The sequence below is a fragment of the Apteryx mantelli genome, chromosome 5 (assembly GCF_036417845.1).
Source record: "Apteryx mantelli isolate bAptMan1 chromosome 5, bAptMan1.hap1, whole genome shotgun sequence".
Taxonomy (NCBI): Eukaryota; Metazoa; Chordata; class Aves; order Apterygiformes; family Apterygidae; genus Apteryx; species Apteryx mantelli.
Window position 1 is genome coordinate 46,557,552 of NC_089982.1, and position 12,593 is coordinate 46,570,144.

Genomic DNA, 12,593 nt, shown 5'->3' on the forward strand with positions numbered 1-12,593 from the left:
TTTTTTGTTAGATATTTCAAGGACATTTTCTGCAGTGTTAAGATACTCGGTAACTTGCATGTGAATTTTTTGGCAGTCATTAATTCTCTGAATAGTGCAAGTGTTTTTGAGAGTTGTGGTTTGAGCCACTGGTAGTGCTAGGTTATAATTTTTGTTATACCTGGGGGGGAAAAAAAAAGAAGAAAAGGACATGATGTTTTACTCTGGACAGCTAATGTTCTGTTGACTCTTCTGTCATAAATTCCTACAGGCAAAAGCTGTCTGCCACTTTGCACAGTATTCACCTTTCCAAGGTATTAAAGTATTCTCTACCAACTTGAATCTATTCAACTTCTGCTCTATTATTTTTATGACCTATTGAGCTAGTCAGAGGTTTGTAGGTAAGCTAGAAGTGAAGATAGTCATCATGAGTTTTATATTGAGAGGTCTGGTATGGAAATGATTGCTGATAGCTTTGGGAAACAGCCAATGTCCTTGCAAGAATTCCATTTTGCTGTAAGAGCATCTTTTGTGATTATTTGCATTGTAGATTAGAGCTTCAGTTTTACATTAAACTCTTTTGAGACTCGTCTTCAGGAACTGGGTAAACTGGCGAAACCGTAGGGTGGCTCACTTTGTGGAGCCCATGAAGAAAGAATACCTGCCTCAGTTTCCAAATACTTGAGATTAAGTTTTTCTCTAGCCCCTCAACAAAGTGTGTTCTGTATTTAGCACAGCTAACACCTGGAACTTATTAATTTAAATTTACCAGTAGAAATCCTCAAAATCATGTGCACAGTGAGGAAGAAAATACTTTAACAAGGGAAGAACACATGTGAAGATCTTAAGCTTCTTCAAGGTTACTAGTTTAAACACCATAGGCACACAAGAAGAAAAAATGGAACGTTGTGAGTGCAAGCCTTTACTACACTTTCATTGTGAGTGAATTGTATGGTCAAGAAGTCCCTTTTAAAAAGCCTTTTTTGCTTTAAATTTGTAGTATCAAATAACTAATTTGCAAACTGGAGTACCCATGTGAGTTCTCTTCTGACAAAGATAGACATAATCTCCTTGGGGCATTTGGTTTTTTTGGTCTATGGTGGCTGAATCGCATGCATTGGCATGAGAAATTATATAATGAAATTCCATATCTTGAAAATATATGCTCAACTATAGGTTGTGAGGCAGCATGTCTTTACTGCTTGGACTGGTAAGCTTCAAAGCACTTGTTTTCTGGTCAGAATTCAGCAGAGACAGTGGAAGGCAATTATCTCCCAGGCTCTAGCAGAAAATTGAACAGTAAGTTTCTGTGCTAAGGTTTTATGGCTGAAATCATGACTCTTTCTGAGGTTTCTGGGGAATTACAGTAATGAGTTAAGCCAGTTAGACACTAGCAGATTTTAAAGAGGTGAGGAACATGTTGAATAAGCACTGTTTTTGTGAGAAATATCAACTTTCTATGCTTGAGTATTGGATTCTTTTTTTTCTCTAGAGTTGCAAAGAACCTTCATCTTTTGTGTCACTGTTGTGCATGCTCAGCATTATGGTATTAGCTGTTTGTTTGGGTTTTTTGTTTGTTTTTTTAATGTAGCTTTTTTCAAAACTAATTTTTTAGAGTTAGAAACTGGGGGTACTTTTTTAAGCTTCAGTTTATTTATTGTGCACTTTAATCTTTGGTTTATTTGCTTTAGTAGTCTTAGATTGTTTTCAAAGCCATTAATTATATTAATATTTTTTAAATGTTATTTCTTTCCTTTGAGAATTGCAAAGTTCAGAACTTTGCAAGTGCTCTCCATACATTATGAATATACTGATGAAGTTGCTAACAATTTTGTAATTGGACTTTAAGTGATGACTGGAACCTAATTATATAATTAGGCTTACATAATTCTTTATCTGTTATCTTCAGATTTCTCTTCAGTTTCTTGTAACTAATTTTTATCTATCTGCCTTGCTTTTTCTCTAGATAATTAAAAAAACAAACAAACAAAAAAAAACCCACGGAGCCTGGCAGTTTGCTAATGGACTTTCTCAAGTTCCAGCAGTCTGAATGCTAAGATACAGGCCACTTGTTTTCAATTAGGACTTACAAGAGTTGGACTATCCAGTCTGTGCTTTTAAAGACTTGTGTTGGAAAAGAACCAACAGTGGTTGCTTATAACTTCAAAACAAATGCTTGCAAGATACAGCAAACAATGTTCCAGAGTGTCTCTAAATACGTATTTTGAAGCAATGGAGTGAGGGATTGGGTTTTGAGATAACTAGTACTGATATTTTGATTTGATTTGAAGCTACTGCTTCAGGTGTCTCCTTTTACAATCTACCAGGCAGGCATAGTTGCCAGTATTCTTAGATCTCTTATGGCAGTTAGTTTTCCTGTCTCTTCCTCCTCCCCTTGAGAACTAAATAGTTATGTTTCACAAAAAGTATCATTAAAAGTAGGAATTTCCTACACTTCCTAACCCCTTTTGAAAAAGCTAAAAACTTACGTGGAAGATGATTTTGTGCTTTGCTGATGCTCTAGTGTTTTCTTTTGTTGTTGTTGTAGTCTAGCTTCCTTGCAGGACAGTTCTGCAGAGAAAAATGCACCTTTGCATTGACCAATTAGATAAGCGTGTTTCTCCTGTGAAGCAAAGCTTATAGTACCTTAAGAGTGAGTTTTCATCTTGTGTGATACAACGGAGAAGTTAGAGGTGGGCTTGTTATCATGGCAGTAAATTTACACCTGTCCTGAAATGTCTAGGCAATCTGTTGCCTCTCTTCCTCCCCACCCACCGCTGCCATGATTTTAAACTCACTTAATGGATCATCTAGATAGAGAGCTACTATCTGTGATGAATTGCTAGGCATGTCTTCTGATGTTTACGTATTCAAAGATTGCTCCTGTGGCCAGTAAACTTGGGGCCAAATGATCTAAGGTTGATTCCTTAACTATTTCAAATTTGCCAGGGGAAAGCTGTCAAACTCATAGGAACATTATGGTATCTTAAAAGGTTGCAGAATCACTCAGGATGCTACAAACAGACTTTATGATGATAATGATTTTACATGTGTTCTTAATGTGTTTGGAAGAAAAGAGTAGGAAACTTTCTAGACCAAAGAATGCAAAAGTTTTTCACTACTTCTGGAGCTTCTGCTCCTTTGAAACAGCAAAGGAACTTGTTTTTACTCCTTTCTAGTGGGTTTCGGTGAGCCCTAAATTCTTAATATGCATTTAGATCTCCCTACTGTTAAAGATCTTTGATAGTTGGTAGGATTGAGGATTAGTGCTTGATACTGAGTTAGATTGAATGAGAAAGATGACTGGTATTAATTAGTATTGAGCACGAGCCTGTGCTGTGTTGTAATATTTTGGAAATAGTGATGTCCAGAAAAAAGAAGCAAAAAACCTGTCAATTTTGGTGATAATTCTATTGCATTTTTAAATTTTCATGTATACATAATTTTTGTTTGTTTTAAGGAGAATGTTCTGTATTACGTTTATCTCATAATCTAAAAGAAGAATAGCATTTGAAATAATGGCAACAGGAGACCTAAAAGGAAGTTTAAGAAAAATAGAGCAAGGACTTCGCTTGTTAAATTATCCAAGAGATGTGGATTATACCGGGTAAGAAGCAGTGTGAATAAATTTATGCTGATATATGATGACAGCAAGATATGTAAACAATGCTGTTATATTTCAAAAAAGACAGATACATATTTAATATGAGAAATATGATCTTTGTATGTCTGTTTTAATAATGGAAGCCATAGGAGGAACATAACTGGATAAAATATATGGTTCCTAAATGTTGTCTATTCCTGTGCTAACACAACTGGTTGAATACTGATGCTTCAGGGAGTAAAGATTACTAATCTCCTTGTATTGGATTAGGTAACAGCTGAAAACCATGAGTGTTTTAAAAATTATCTTATCTCAAAGTCATGGCACTGAGAAAAGTTAGTGCAGATATTAGGTAGCTAGATCTAGTGGGATAACTAATTTTATCTATATGTGTTAATTCTTCTAGATGAATGATCAGTTCAACTTACCTTTTGGCTATACTGTGTCATGTTTAAATTCATCATTAATATAATACTTCATGGCTTTTCTTATTTTCATGGATCAGAAGTACGGGTCACTGTAAAGTCAAATTCTTGTTTACAACAGATGTTTGAGGATTTTTTGTTTTCTAAATGCTGTCTTTTTTTTCTTTTAGTAACTTGGTTAACTTGGATCTGGAAGGAACGTTTAGTTTACATTATTAAGTTCTTCCATTAACCATTTAAAAAAAAAAGTGTAAGAAATACAACTTTAACACTTACATTTCAGTTGTGAGAAATGGAAGGTTTTGTAATGCTATCGATACGTTAAAATTCAGAAACAAGTAAGTTTCCACATTTCCCTCAAAACTGATTCACAAATGGAATATTTCTGACCATTATACAAAAAAATTCTTTATGCAGTTTGGGGCACAGGGAGAAATAACACTTAAGTGTGCTTTCTCTCATGATTATAAACTTATGTTCTTCACAATTTAAACTAAACACTCAATCATCTGCAGAATATTTTCAGTTTTTTTTTCCTTCCTAACTGACCTTAAAGTAAAATTTATACAAACTTATAAATAGCTACAAATTAAATAAACTTCAGGAAGGTGAATAATACTGTTTCATAAAAATAGAACTGTTTCTATAAAAGTCTCAAGAACATTAACCTGTTCTATTACATGTAAATGGCTGATAATCAAGTGCTGTTTAAACTCTGAAGTTTATTTTTCTTACAGAATGAGAGGAATTACTAGTGTAAGTCTGGTAGATATATTGTGATGTGAGGTTATTGTTAAAAAGGTTTATATAATTAATTTTTGTAGAAAGGATATGAAAGTAACTTTTAATGATTTGGAGGTATGTGAGTATAAGATGTTTGTGATCACCAGTGTTAGAGTTTTACCTTCCTTGAAGCCTTCCTACTCTCAGGTATGTAAAAAGCCAAATATACTCCAAGCTACTTCTTTTCTTCTTGTCATTGGGTTCAATGAGATGCAACTCCTTCAGTGAGAAAGCTCAATCAGATTAATACCTCTCAAGGAATCGGCTTCTAGAAAGCAGCTGTTAATTTATCTGATACTTGATGCCTTTTCCTTATTGGTTAGAAAACAGCAGCAATATTACAGTTTACTTCAATCACCCAAACTTAAAACATAATCTAGTGTGAGGTCTGGATGGTTCAGACCCTCCAAATGCATGGGAAGGGGATGTATTCCATGTGAGGAGTTGTGCACCATTGCTTTGTAGTACCTGGTTCCTTGAGATGTATCATCTGTATGGATATCAGTAGCCCTCTCTTGTCTGCTACTGCAGTATCCTAATCTGCCAGGATTCTGTAGGAATAAAGGAACTTGGGGGACACCTGGAAGTTGAAAACACCATATGCTTTCAAGAAATTTGGAAAAAATATAGAAATCTTGATGTTTCCCCTTCTCCTAGATGCAAGAGCTTTTGTATTTGACACTACGCAAAAGAATTCAGTCTTACTACTTGGTGCATTTTGCATTCATATCTATGTGGATGAAGCATCTTAAAGAAGCAGCTACTCTTAGATAAGTAGCTGCTCTTTACTGAGTTTAAAATATCATTTTGCTCTTGTGGATCAGTGTTTCTCATCAGTGCTGCAGCCATGCACAGGTGGCATAAGTGGTTTATATGTGATAAAATATAAAAATAAGTTTACCTCTTGAGGTTGGTAAGGAAATATATGCTTGTCACGCAAACTGACGGCTAGAAGAACTTATTGTTTGTGTGGCATTAAGAACCTGGGATATGTCTTCTATAAACTTTAGCATTGCACCCAGTGATAAGTAAGCAGAGGGTATGGCTGTGGGCAGTTGGAGTGTGATGCATGTGAGCTGGAGGATAAAAGGATGCTGTTTGCTTGTCCTGAGTAAACCTTAGAACAGTTGTGAAGGCTACCACTATCTTACTCTTCTTTCTTCCACTGCTTTATGTTTTCTTTTCCCTTTTCTTTGCTTATTCTCTTTTTTTCTTTGACTTCATGTAAGTTTGGGGGGGGGGGAGGAGGAGAGACCTTTCTTGAAGACGTTTCATCCCTTAAAGATCAAAAATTAGGTGTTTAAAGCCCAACAGCCTTTTCCATCTAGACTTGACAATGTTAGAACGATTGGAGGGCTCACAGAAACAACATTGTTTCAGGATGTTTACAGATAAAAGTAAGAACTACTGAATGAGATATGCCTGGAAAATTCCATTGATCAAGATAGCTAGAAAAATCTTAAATTGAAGTGCAAGTTCAATCAATGTTTAATATCATGCTGGCTATATTAATACACCTCTGAAGTTAGATGTTAGAAGTGACTTACTTATATTAAAGGCTTTTGTCATTTTTTGTTATGTAAGATGCTTTTGTTTCTCAATAGGTTAATAAAGGGTGATCCAGCTGCATTTTTACCCATCATCAGCTATTCTTTTACATCTTTCTCCACGTACATAGCAGAACTTTTGGTGAAGTGTGATGTAGAACTCACAGCAAAGAGTGACTTGCGTTTTATTGAAGCTATTTATAAGGTATCTGACTTTGTGTTCTTTGCACGAGAGAGACAATTTTGAGTATGGCCTCATAACAGTTAAACATCTAGTGTGAGTTTTATTAGCAAGTAAAAATATTGGCAATGAAAATCAATTGTAGTTCTGTTAGGATTTAAAGTGAGCCATAACTAACTGTGTGGCAAATCTTAATTTATATTTTCCTGAAAATAAGGGAGGATATTATTAGCTGAATCTCAGTTTTGAGACAATCAGTAAAATTGTTGTGTTTTATGTTAAATGTGAAGAATACCAAAATACCTGTTGCACAGTAAGTTATATAGCCAGAAGTGACCTTAGAGGAAATTATGACCAGCAAAAAATCATATCAAACTTCAATAATTGTGATAACACAGTTAAAAAGTGCAATTATTTTAAAATGCCATGCCAAATTAATCAGTTTATGAAGTCCACTTCTTAACAGTTTAATAATAACATCAAATTATTTTCTGAATTGAATGAAAGTAATTTCATGCTATCCTTAAAGACATCCATAAACACACTTTATACCTGTGTTAAAAGGAGGCTGGATGTATTAATTAATGTTAGTTTATTCAGATTAATTTTCCATCTGAAGAAGATGGAGACTGCTTTACAAAGAAACTCAGGGTGGGAGTCTTACTAGCCCTTTGACTTATTTGCTGAAGTTAATACAGCCTTTTATTGTACGCTCGCTTTGGAGTCTTTGTTTGAATTTTTTTTTTTTTAATTAACATCTACAGTCATTTGTTTAATACATCTTAAGATGATGTGAGATGTAAACTGCAAGGGTGATGTGAATGAAGTGTTTCTGGAAGGGCTATGTTGAAAGGTCCAGCTGGAAGAATTACCCTAGAATATGTAAATTACCAAATGAGTAAAGGATTAACTGCTAAAGTGTAGAATGAAAGAAAAGATTGTAGAGAAAATAAGAACAAGAGTATGCTATTTCTACGGCAAATTACATGGTGATTTTTGAAAACAAAGTAAACTTATTTTGTTGCAGCTTCTTCGAGATCTCTTTCAATATAAACCAATCTTAACAAAACAGCAGTTTCTTCAGTTTGGCTTTGCAGAACGAAAAATGCAGATTGTTTGTGACATTATCAACTGTGTGATGAAAAAGCATAAGGAATTAAGTAGCCTGAATAAGGTACTGATCAAAACTTTATTTTGAGACATGTTTCTCATGACATATGCTTGGTGCTGCTCCAGTTAGAAGGTGAAGACCAGTTTATTTGAAGATAGAACATCACTGAAAATGTAAACAGGAGGAGAATTTAGTATGAAGTACCATTATAAGTTGCTTGAGTAGTGTCAGGTATACAAAAGACATGAAGCTGCCAACTCTTTGTAGTATCCACAAAATAAAATTATTAGAAAAAAAGATAAATCTTTTCAGTAAGTGGTATGTTTTCTTTACAGTTTTAAACATGATAAATACTTGTTTAGCTCATTAGACTTTTAAGGTAGACTTAAAAACAAAGCAAACTCCTCTGATATGTAAAAGTTCTGGTAGCATTTAATTTAAATATGCTTATATTTATGTTTTAGCAGTATACATTTTAAATTTGCTTATTTTTATTAATCACATTTGATAAGGTATTAATATATATCAGTGTGTGCTGTGTTTAAAGCTTTATATTTTACAGGATTTTGTGGTTAATTTGGGTTTATAGCAGTCTTCAGAATTTCTGTATTCTTTTTTTGTCGCTTTTGGGGATGTAACTACATCCTTCTTTCCTGTTTTTGTCTTTCATTTCTGGTGCAAGTTATCTTTGTGTTTATGACCAGCTTTGATGCAGCCTTGCATAGACATTATGGGTGTATGTGTACAGCATTCATTTCCAGATCTGTTTTCTCTGTTAATTTAGATCATACTTATCTTCAGTGGTTTTTAGACAGTATTGTATTACAGAGTTCTAATTGTGTTTGCATTTGTGCTGTGCAGTAGTCCTGCCTGTTAATGACAGTTGGAAATGATGGGTTTTTAGGAAAATATTCCTGTATTAGAAGTATAATTTTTTTTCTCTTCATTTTGAAGGCCAAATCCCAAACAAGAAAGAAACTCGGATCTTTTAAATATGATCTATGGTCAAATTGTGAAAAATCTCATGCTGATCCTAGTGGCAGTGCAATGAGTTCCAAACAGGTATGAAAATAGATATTTTCTTTTTTTTAAACTTTGTGTGTCTAAAGGCTGGTCTGAGTTGCAGCAAGTCAGGGTTTTTCTGAAATATGTGCTTTTATTTGGGTTTTTATGTTCAAGTACACCAACTTTTTCAAAACATGCATGGGTTAATTGAAGTAAGTTATTACAGAGAACATCACTTCTCTCTTTTACTGAGCAGTTGATCTCAAAGTTATAGTGGTAATGATCTAGTACTGTTGCCTGTTGGTTGAATTATACCAAAAAGGAGGGATAGCAATCAAAATGAAGATGTGATTGGAAAAAGACAGAATAAATGTCCTATATGGAATCAGAAGTGATGCTACTTTGTTTTCAAAGGAGCTTTCAAAAATACTTTTTGCTCTTTTGTCCGGCTCTGTTTAGCAAGGTTTTCCTAATGAAACTTTTCTGACTTCAGTTTAATGCTTGATTGGCGATTATGTTACTCTCCTCTTTGGAGGAGATGGCTTTTGTCCTGTTTCCTGCCAAGAGGGTGCAAAGTAAAATCCTGCAAAACTTCTTTAGGACTGTGACCGTGATCTCTGTTGTATGAAAATATTGTTCCTAGCTGTGAGGAAAACTTCACCAAGAAAACATTTGGAATGACTTATCTGGTACTTCCTGTTATTGAATAGTAAAATTGAATGGAGGTATATGAGAGTGTCTTTATTAAGAATTCCCTTTAAAGAGAATTTCAATTTCACTAAAACATGCAGTAATCAATAAGTGTTAAAACATTGCACAAAAGTAGTAGCTGCAGATTCTCAATCATTAGGTAATTTCTTTTATTTAGGGAGAGGGGGAGAGATCCAGGGCTTGCTTTACCTGAAAGTAAAACAAAAAGTTGTCTTTTATTTTGCCCTTTCTAAGGGGAGTCTTCAAATGAAGTGAAATGCATAGCTATGTAGGGCTATTTTGCTGACAACAATCAATGAAAAGAAGAGTTTTAATCTTTCTTGTAAAACTTTAATTTTCTTCCAAGTGCTTGTGTGGTAGTTTTAATGTTGGACCTATTTGATGTGTGTTGATATAAGATTAATGAGATTCACACCTCCCTACCCACATTTTGAAATCTAGCAGCCCTAACAGTAGAAGGGAACACTAATATTTTCAGCACTTTTTATGTGAACCAAGGTATACTTCAATATAGTAAAGTGTGTGCATAGGTCTTTTACAATTATTTCATGCCTGTAGGGTTTTTTCTTTTTAATTTAACTGCTTGCTTTTGATTGCTAAGTTTTGCAACCAGTGGAGATGATTGTTAGATTAAAAAAAAAGTTAGGTGCTAAAATAATAGGCCTTTTGTGCCAATTAACTGTCAGATGAATTTCGGAAATGTTCTTGTAATGAATAACACCAGTGACTTTTTTTTTTAAACATGCTCAAAAGAAACCTCAAGTAGAACGACATCCAGAAAGTGAAGATGGTGACAACCTTCATCCACCAGCCCTTGCAGCAGAGGGAGATAATGAAGAATTATACTTAAATCATAATGTTCTGGAAGTCAAATGTGAACAAGTAAGAATTTTAACTTTAAGACTATGTCCACACACATTCTTAACTTTATAGGGTTTTTCTAAAGGCAGAGAAATTTTTTAAAAGATAGATTCATGCACCTTGAATATAACTTATACAGTAAATGGCTAGGAAAAAATCTCAGTAAAATTGTACTGACCTTTCAAGAGCCAGTTTTGGCAACACAACTCTCTAGCTTTACCAGTTCTGTTTGTCTTTCTTAATCTGTTTTTTAACAATGAGGAGACCTATCTATCTTGACTTGATAGTTTTTTGAATCCATTGGTCCATTTTATCTTAATTATAGCACTGGAAGATTAGTTTTCAGATGTATTTAATGGATTTTTGTGAAAAGGATGCCTTAGCTTTACTCTCATCCTTTGAGAGAAAGATTATAGTGCTGATGGAACCTTTTCTAGACAATAAAGAAGCAAAACATCATGAATGGTTTACCCATAAAAATGTCTTTTCAGTCAAATCTTCTGTTTTCTTGGACACCGGAGAATCCTTTTTCTGTCAGTTTCTCTGCATGCAGTTTCTGATGTCAGCTAAGGGTGAGGTCATGACACACATTCACTGGAAATTAGCCTCTGTTATTGCTAGTGCTTATGTAAAATAGCATTTAAAAATGAAACAATTCATGTGGTAGTTGATGTCCAAATCATTATTTGTTCCATAAAGTACCTTCAAATGCCTGAATCATACTGAAATCAGCTTTTTTCAAATCCATTTTTAATATGTAAAAGCTAAATTTCATATACAGTCATTTTTCATCAGTTTGGAAGGAAAAAGCATTCTTTAATGTGGAGAATGCAGTTGCTGAAGAAAGGAAAAAAATCAATTTAATTTCATAGATCAAATGATGAGCTATACTTTTATCTATGTCTAAATTGGAGGACATCTATTCTTATCCATATTTTCAGGTCTTAGAAGATGATTCTCAGATTGAGTTCCTGAAGAGCCAGCTTGCTGATTGCCAGGAAAAGCTTCATAAACTAGATTGGATGGAAGATAAGCTACATGTTTTAGAAGACAGACTGAAAGGAAAGGTGATTATAGATGAGAAGGACTGGAATAATTTGTTGAGTCGAGTTTTGCTCCTTGAAACAGAGCTGTTGTTGCAATCCAAAAAGGTATATCAACTATTTTTCTCCTATAATAAAAAGGCAGATATGACTGTAGTAGTATTGACTATATAGTGCTATACAGCCATTACCAAATGACAACAAAAGTGTTGCCCAAGTACAGTGCTTGTGGGCCTGGTTCTGCTCTTCCTGCCTCCCAGCCTCCCGGTGCCTTTCACTGTTGTTTTAAAGAGATGGTCTGAATGGAAGTGGTGTTTATGGTGTTGGCGGTATTTTTTTCTTTAACTGAGTTCTGTTGTTTTCTCAAGCTTTGTGGAGCAAAACTATCCAGTGTAAATTGTTTCCTAGCAGGAACAGCAGGTATAGCTCAGCATATTTTCATCGGTAATGACCGTGTGTGTCTCTACGTATATGTAGACACACATACTGCCTAATGAGCTTGTAGGAGGAGGCTTTGATAGCATGCTTGATGGGGGAGGGGGAAGAAGGTTAATGAAAGTTAACTTAATTCTTGTTTTAATCCTATTCTTTTATGGTTATCTTTTAAGTTTCTGGCTTGACTGATGACACTTCATCCTCCTCCCCTCTCCCACCCCCCCCTTTTTTGTGCGTTTTGAAATGCACAAAAGTGCTACAGTTGTGATGTGGCTACATTTGGCATACTTGTCAGATTGAATCAATTACTGTACTGCATTAAAGTTGTATTATTTTTTCATGTTGTTGAAAGGACCTTTCATACACATACATGCACATTATATAATTTCATATATATGTGCATGTAAGTATTTTGAGGTGTGGTGAACTGTAGCATCATATCTGTGAACACATGCTTAATTTCAAAATGTATTTACGTATATATCTCATGTATCCTTAAGATACTGTGAAAAGCTCTCCAGAAGTTGAAAACCTGTGTGGAAAAAATACTTGATCAGTGTTGCTTTTTTTTTCTGTAGTTGTCAAAATGTTTAATATACTTGTAACCAGGAGCTTGGGCTATACTGCTGGTCCTGTAAACTTGAAAATGTCACTGATATTTGTATACAAGATGTGTTTTGTGTGTGTGTGTTCCTTGAAAGTGTGCTTGTTATGCAAAATGTTGAAATGGAATCATCTTTATTTTGAAAGAGTGTAAAAGGATAACTGTTGGCATTCTCACTTTCATGTTTTTCTGGTTTTTTTTGTTTTGTTTAACCCAGTTTCAGGTTCAGTAATGGCTCAAGTTAATTATGATGAGAAGTGAGTTTCTTATGGATAACTACTGTAACTTAATTATCAGTGGGCAT

At 34.4% G+C, this 12,593-nt stretch overlaps 1 protein-coding gene across 7 annotated transcripts in view; it reads left to right on the forward strand.

Annotated features, from left to right (window-relative positions):
- CEP44 (centrosomal protein 44) overlaps nt 1-12,593 on the forward strand; it is a 56,471-nt gene that overhangs the window by 38,474 nt on the left and 5,404 nt on the right. For 3 of the 7 annotated variants that reach the window (XR_010884405.1, XM_013942162.2, XM_067297911.1), the window contains exons 2-7: nt 3,440-3,586; nt 6,396-6,543; nt 7,547-7,693; nt 8,585-8,692; nt 10,100-10,228; nt 11,149-11,358. Coding sequence is in view for 6 of the 7 variants with exons in the window: in XM_013942162.2 (XP_013797616.1) it covers nt 3,498-3,586; nt 6,396-6,543; nt 7,547-7,693; nt 8,585-8,692; nt 10,100-10,228; nt 11,149-11,358 (831 nt within the window). In the remaining variant the exon portion in view is untranslated. Of the gene's footprint in view, nt 1-250; nt 294-869; nt 888-3,439; nt 3,587-6,395; nt 6,544-7,546; nt 7,694-8,584; nt 8,693-10,099; nt 10,229-11,148; nt 11,359-12,593 lie in introns of those variants that run through there. The other 4 variants (XM_067297912.1, XM_013942164.2, XM_067297913.1 and 1 more) reach the window with 4 other exon arrangements.